At 39.9% G+C, this 7,662-nt stretch overlaps 1 protein-coding gene across 1 annotated transcript; it reads left to right on the forward strand.

The window, feature by feature from the left end:
- Positions 1-158: 158 nt before the first annotated feature.
- Positions 159-7,505, forward strand: fkbp4 (FKBP prolyl isomerase 4). The gene is made up of 11 exons (XM_023403937.2): positions 159-638; positions 1,294-1,438; positions 1,525-1,667; positions 1,797-1,917; positions 3,545-3,701; positions 4,087-4,177; positions 4,302-4,385; positions 4,473-4,658; positions 4,922-5,065; positions 6,078-6,173; positions 6,277-7,505. The coding sequence occupies exons 1-11, from the start codon at positions 540-542 to the stop codon at positions 6,376-6,378; spliced, it is 1,368 nt and encodes a 455-aa protein (XP_023259705.1). The 5' UTR covers positions 159-539; the 3' UTR covers positions 6,379-7,505.
- The last annotated feature ends 157 nt before the right edge of the window (positions 7,506-7,662 follow it).

The raw sequence follows: 7,662 nt of genomic DNA on the forward strand, positions 1-7,662 counted from the left end.
TGTGACAGCACACTGTATCACTATATTAACTGTGTAAATTGTTCAAGTGCGCTGCTCTTTTCCTATGCACCGCCTTTCCGAGAGATACCTGTGTAGAATGAGTAAGAACTCTGACGCGGGTTCATACCCCCTGGTTCCTCCTTGACTGTCTGGAAAGTTCTCTGTCCTTCTTTAAAAGCGCTTGTCAAATCCCAGACTGCGAGGCAACGTGGACCTAAAGCAGGCTCGCCGATAGCTCATATTCTGCTCAGATACAAGTGTGATTCGTTTACAACAACACAGCAGAGTCCCCGCGCAGCTAGCTGGAAGCTGTAACGTGCATTTTATTTACAACAGCATTAAGAAAGTAGCTAAGTAAGGCTAGCTAAGAGCTTTAACCAGCGTTAGTGAACCAGCCAGCGTTGACGTGAGTCAGATTGTTGCCTGCTGCACGCAGCGTGGTTTGAGAAGTACTTAGCTTTAGCCTCTACTGCTGTTGGCCAGCGTTTGTTAGCTTTGAATTGTGGTGCAGATCAGAGTAGTAGGAGGAAAGCTGCTTCATGACTATGACTGCAGAAGAGCAGACAAGTGAAGGACAACACACCATCCCAATGGAGGGAGAGGACATCACACCAAAGAAAGACGGGGGTGTTTTAAAGGCAAATTACATTGTTTTGTTCCTGCATGTTAATTCAGCTAGCCGAGTGGTTAGCTGACTGCTTGTTATTTACTCATTCAGCTAGGCTAGCGCTAGCTATAGTTAGCTAGGCTATCTTGTTCACTGTCAATAAAAGTAGCTAATGCAAGCTAATTTCAGGGCTGACAACACCGTAACGCTTTCTATTTAATTTCCTATCATTAGTTTCATGGTTAACTTCTCACCATGATATCAAAAACACCGACGATGAGACAGTTTAACCGTATTCATTTATGGGAGTCTGTGGAGCTCTGGAGAAAGACCAAATGCAAAAGCTATTAATGCTGATGGTGGCATTTAATATTCAAGCGCACGCGCGCGCACACACTTACATACACACACGCACACACATAACACACATTGGTCTTTATATAGTTGTGAGGACACTCACTGACATAATGCATTCCCTAGCCTTAAGCATCACAAATTTGCTAGCACAACCATAGAAAGACATGTACACTCATGCACACATTTTCAGCCTCACCTCTTAGATGCAAAGTACTAGACAGTAGGATACAGATGTGTGGAGTTGGTTACATGTCTCTTGCAGACATTACTTGAAAATTAATTCCATACAGTTTTTAAATGAATTTCTCTTGCTGTCTGCATTTTTCCAGTTGGTGAAAAGGGAAGGCACAGGCACAGAGTTGCCTATGACCGGCGACAAAGTGTTTGTACATTATGTTGGCACACTGCTGGATGGTACTCATTTTGACTCAAGCAGAGACAGAGGAGAGAAGTTTTCATTCGAGTTGGGCAAAGGTTGGTTTCATATCTAGCAGAGACATGAACATTCACCTGCTGTAGTTGCACAGCCAGTGTTGGTAATCTGTCTTGTCTGTGTTTAGGTCAAGTAATAAAGGCATGGGACATCGGGGTAGCCACAATGAAAGTGGGAGAGTTGTGTCAGCTCATCTGTAAGCCAGAATACGCTTATGGATCTGCAGGCAGTCCGCCAAAGATACCCCCCAATGCCACTCTTGTTTTTGAGGTAAGCCTCAGGGATTTCAGGTTATTTTGATTATCCATTACTTTCAATTGTATTCCTCGGCTTTTTGTTGATTCTTTATCAGTGTGCATTGAGACTAAGACATACATTTACATGTGTGCACACTTTTAGGTGGAATTGTTTGAGTTTCGAGGTGAGGACATAACTGATGATGAGGATGGAGGAATAATTCGCCGCATCATCACTAAAGGCCAGGGATATTCCAAGCCTAATGAAGGAGCTGCTGTTGAAGGTAACACATCAAGCACACAACTATTCCATTGCCAACATTAATTAAACTAACTCTCTTATAAGGGGATACAATTTTTCATAGCATTAATATGAAATGTAATGATAATGATTTGTACATTTGATTTAGCCTTTGATTTACTGTATCTCCATTTTTGGGAATCAGAGTCGATGTTTATTTATAGTTGAGTAGCTTAAGGTTTCTTTTCATGCATAACATACTTTGCTGAGTCCCTGTGTAAGAATGTAATGATAATAATGACTTACTTTGCCATAACAGTCACAATGATAATCTAAAATATTCATTAAGTTTTTCAAACCAACATGTCAGATCACAACCCATTAAATATTAAGGGGGTAGACTGGGCCTGAGCTGTGCAGGAGTGATTATAGAAATACATGGAAAAGTGCAGGTGCACATTTTAAAACTTTAACTGGTATTTGATGCTTAAGTGATACATTCAGTATTTTGACCGTCAAAAACATACCCCCTGTAGGCTTTAAAGGTATCTATACAATATTTTTCATTTCATTTCTTCATGGATGGAGGAGGCTGGAGTCAGCTGAATTCATGTTGTTACAATAGATCTCACTAGTGGCAAGTTCAGTGTGGGTGAACAAAGTCGGGAATCAGGAGACTAACTTTTTTTATTTGAGTCCTTGAGTCTCGTAGGTTTTAGGACAATTTTGGCCAATCAACTGCATGCAAGTGCACATTGCAGGAGTAACACCCTGTAGCATGCACATTGTAGCAATATTCCACTTATACAGTTGTCCTTACAAACACTGACGTGGAGGAATCCGTTTTGACTGTACACGTCAAACTGGACTTCCTGGTTCGTGTTTTTTCTTCATCCATCTCTGTGGTACTTGTACCAACATGCTAACACAACTTCTTTTATTGGTATGGGCAAAACAGTGATTTACCCGCACACAAACTTCAGTCATATGTTTAAAACACATGAATATGCCGTTGATGGATGGAGAAGTGGCTGAAAGTTTGGGACTGAAAGTTTAGCTTCTTTTTTCCCAACAATGAAAAATGAAAACCACTTTTATGAAACAAAGCTGCTTACAGCAGCTGTTCACAAACGTTCACAGACACCTTTCAGTTCTACTTTCGGTGAAGAGCTGAGTTTGATACTTAAAATGTGCACCTCCATGTCATAAAAATGTTATTGTTGTATTTGAAAATCTCCTCAACATTAAAACAAATCATGGTTTCCCTTACATTATAAAAACAGACACCTGCTCATCTGGCCTTTTTTTCTCATGCAAATCCTACCCAAGGCTCAAATTATACTGTTCTGTTGATATTGACTAACAGAACAATTTCATTTATAGATAGAGTGATAGATTTATAGATAAATAAAGTATCTATTAGCTCAAAGGACTAAAGGACTAGTTTGTTTAAAAAATAAATTAATAAAAAGTTTGCACCACCTATATCAGATGGTGGGATTACTCTACATAAAAATTTTTTTTTACTAATAGTTTGAAAATTGCATAACTTGTCTTTAGTTGCTACAGCCCCACAGTCCGCAATCAAGATAGTGGTTAAACCAAGAGTGCGATTTGCACGCACGCTAACGCTTTGCGCGCTAACCCCAGTGTTTTTCAACCTCTTTCAGTCACTGTGGAAGCCACCTGTGAGGAACGTGTGTTTGACGAGAGAGAATTGAAATTTGAGATTGGTGATGGAGAGAGTCTTGGCTTGCCAGCTGGAGTGGAGAAAGCCATCATGGCTATGGAGCAGGGAGAGGAGGCACTCTTTAATATTAAGCCCAAGTATGATCACATGTACCAAGGCAAACATGTTTTGTTTCATTGTAATTATGTCTTGAAATAATCAGGAATTTGTTTTAATGTCTTTAATTTTGACTGAATGTTTTTATTGTTGACATCTCAGGCTGATGAGTTTTTCTAATTATTGTGAATTATGTACTGATATCCCCTGTTGGGAATAAAATGTGTTGAATTCAGTTAATATTTAAGCTAATTGATAACAATAATCAAATTTGGCCAACACAATCTAAGCTGTGATGTGACAAAAAACTTCTACTGCTCTATCTTCATACTGCACTGCAGAACTGTTTTAAGTTAAACTGCAACAGGTAATACAAAATTTATACCACACATGAGCTAACTAATATTAACTGTTTTTGATTTGTAGATATGGCTTTGGGAATGCAGGAAACGCAAAGTATAACATTCCTGGTGGAGCAACACTGCAATACAAGATCAAGCTGACAGCTTTTGAGAAGGTACACACATCTTGGCGCTGTGTTGCAAACACGATTTGACTGAAGCTGGCCAATTACATGTCAGTTGTGTTCAGCGATGTTTCCCCCCCCCCTCTGAGAAGTGATGAATGTTTGTTTCCTTTAGGCCAAGGAATCATGGGAGATGAACACGGTAGAGAAGCTGGAACAGGGCAGCATTGTCAAAGAGAAGGGAACACAGTATTTTAAGGTACAGTGTGCAGCAGAGTACTGTATTTGTAAATCACATAGCTGTAAAGGATTTATACACAGATTTACTCTTTTTCATGTTTTTCAGGAGGGAAAATACAAGCAGGCATCAGTTCAGTACAAAAGGATCGTGTCATGGCTGGAACATGAATCCGGTTTGTCGGAGGAGGATGAGAAGAAAGCAAAAGCTTTGCGGTTGGCTGCACATTTGAACTTGGCAATGTGCTTCCTTAAACTACAGGAGCCAAACCAAGCCCTAGAAAATTGTGATAAGGTATCAACTATCTTTGGTTTGTAATCATTTGACAACAATTTGTCAAATGACCAATTGGGTCAAATGACCAATTGGGTCATTTGACAAACTCAGTATTTAGAGACTTGTTTTTATTGGAAGGAGAAGTGTTTTCATTTTTTGTTACACTAATGATAGTTTGTACAAATGTCTGTTATATGGCTAGACTCTTTTACTGTGAGTGCTGATTATTTATATGGTTTAATACTGAGAACATTTTAATTATACTCTGTTCATAATTACAGGCTCTAGAGTTAGATGGATCCAGTGAGAAGGCTTTGTTCCGAAGGGGAGAAGCGCTGTTTGGTATGAAGGAGTTTGATAGGGCAAGAGATGACTTCCAGCGGGTTGTTCAGCTCTATCCTGCCAACAAGGCTGCCAAGAGCCAGGTATAGAGCCATGTGTGTTAAAGGATAATTCAACAGCTTTTCAACCTGGGTCTTATTTTCATCCTGATGGTTGAGTTAATTACAAAATAAAAAACGTTCATTTAGATAAATGTATACGTCCCTTTTTTTTTTTTTTTTTTTACACAGTCATGACTCCTACTTCAAGATGTAGCATAAAATGTTGCAAAAACCGCAGTATTGCAATACTGTGCTATTGAAACCTTTCAGACAAAATCTGTAAAGATATTAATCTGAAAGGTGTGTTTGATGCGGCACTCTGCTTTATGCCTTAACCTGACAGAAACCGCTTTGCAGCATGGCATCCCTGAAAAAACAAGTGCAAAATAGACAAGTATTTAATTTGTTTTAAAACTATGTCATCTGTGTCATTTAAAAAGCAACAATATGCCTAATAATAGCCTAATACTAATTTGCGCCAAAAAGTGCTACGCATGCTACTGCAAATCATGCCTAACTTTTGAGCCGCCCTAAACCACTGCAGGCGAAATACCTTTTACCAAAATGAAAATACGCCACTACTAGATGTATCATATTTGGCATAAGGCCATCTCATATTAAAATGGGAGGACTTGGTGAGAGGATCTCAAATGAAATATGGAAATTGCCCATGGCAAGGATCCACATAGCCTCCGCATATGTCAGAAATAATTTGATTCAATTAAAAATATTTCAAAGACTCCATCTTTCCAGGAGTAGGCCTACCCAGCGCTATCCAGAATATGATCCAGTTGCAGGTGCAGTTTAATATAATGCTAATAATAATATTTTACATGAGCTCATTTGGCAAATAATCTGTTGTAATTAAGAAGTAGGATGGGTGGGAAAATGTTTGTACACTCTGACAAAGCCCAGGTTGGAAATAGTCTTAATTATCCTTTAGCTCATATCAATGTGGTCATGGAATACAGATATCTGGTCAAAATTCATTAAATATCTACATAATTGTATCTTTTGGCTGTTTTCTGACCTCTCCATCATTATATTCTGCCAGGTGGTTCTTTGTCAGAAACGTATCAAGGAGCAGCATGAGAAGGACAAACGCATCTACGCCAACATGTTTCAGAAGTTTGCAGAGAGGGATTCAAAGGTGATGGATTGACTTTTCTACAACAGCCACAAGAGGGTGGGATAAGCCTGTTTATAGATTGCCAAAGAGACTAACTCATTTGTTTTTATCTCATCGAGAACAGAAAGAAGCAGTGAAGGTGAAGAGCGAGAGCAAGGAGAACGGCAATGATGAGATGGAGGTTGAGAACGGAGAAAAGGAAGTTGGGAGTGAAGCAAAAGCATAGATGAAGATGTGACAGCATTATGTTTTATCTGTACTTCAGACTTTTGTAACTTGAGCTGTTTGTGTTTAAGTTGTGCGTGTGTGTGTGTACATGAAATGTGTGTATGAGAATGAGCGTGTCAAACGAGAGCACTGACTTTGGGCGCGTCTTCGCTGGCTTTCTTTGTGTCTGGGCTCTTTGCTGTGGCAGCTAGCCGAGCGGGTGGGGGCTTCCCTAGCTGATGGCACTGAGGGACGTGGTTTTAATAAATGAATTGAGTGCCACAACCCCACCCCACCCCGAACCCTTTTCGACCCACAGCTTTGAACTGTGCATGTGTTTTCACAGCGTTTTGGGTAGGAAAAAAAGTGCATCCCAAGTGTTATGTGCAGAAATTCAAACCCTCACCCGCCAAGGGCTAGACCATTCACCTTGCACCACCTTCCGTCCTTTACCCTTCCTCACGTTTTTGCTCTCCATCCAACCCTCCTCTCATGGGCCTACTGATCAATTCCTGGAGTTGTGATGGCTGTGTGCATAAATATAATGTGTCTGAATGTTACAGTGCCTGTGTCCCAAAGTACGTATGTAGCAGCACTGTGGATAGGTGGAATAATAAGACATTTTCCTGGAAAAGCTGTAGGAGTTCGAGCTCCGCATTCAGTCTAAAGATGGAGCCCCAAGGGTACAGGACTGTTCACTTTTGCTTTGACTTTTTGACTTTGTACTTTTTTCCCCCAGTGTTGTGATTGTGATTTCTGTATTGTTCTCAAAATGATGAATACAATGAATTACTTAACTGGAATATGTGCATTTTAAAGCAGCTATAGTAGAAAGGACCTTAAATAGCTTCTCCTGGACACACTCAAGTATAAACAGTTAAGTCTTAGTCTTAATTTACTGTAAAAAGTACATGTATGTACGTGTGCATATACGGCTCATCAGATTCAGACTGTTAAGACTACGCTAAAGGAAGATGTGAGCCCTGTTCACTTTAGTCAGCACCACCTGTAGAGAGGAGCAGAAACTGAATTAAGGGGCTAATTTAAAACAGGGCTGTGGGTTGTGTGTTGACTTTGTCTGTGTTTGTTGGAAGGGTCACTGTTTGTTCTGCTCTGACAGAAGGATATAATAAACAATAGCTACAACTTGGGTGTGTGTGATTTTCTTGTCTGGTTCGCCTGTTACTCAGTTTCCGGGCATCACACAGTAGCTCCTTTTTTTTCTTTTTTTTCCTTTGTCCTGTCGTCTGCTTATAAACCAAATGAGTTGAAGAAAAAATGTGTCTTCTCTCATGAACTGTGA

Source organism: Seriola lalandi, unplaced genomic scaffold (assembly GCF_002814215.2).
Source record: "Seriola lalandi dorsalis isolate HSWRI2012SDOR001 ecotype SW California unplaced genomic scaffold, Sedor1 jcf7180002054188, whole genome shotgun sequence".
NCBI lineage: Eukaryota > Metazoa > Chordata > Actinopteri > Carangiformes > Carangidae > Seriola > Seriola lalandi.

Bases quoted from the DNA above. Each gene is read 5' to 3' on its own strand.
- fkbp4 (XM_023403937.2), top strand. From the start codon at position 540: ATGACTATGACTGCAGAAGAGCAGACAAGTGAAGGACAACACACCATC. The intron at 1,918-3,544 runs GTAACACATCAA...AACCTCTTTCAG, and splicing joins TGAAGGAGCTGCTGTTGAAG to TCACTGTGGAAGCCACCTGT. The intron at 4,386-4,472 runs GTACAGTGTGCA...CATGTTTTTCAG, and splicing joins AGGGAACACAGTATTTTAAG to GAGGGAAAATACAAGCAGGC.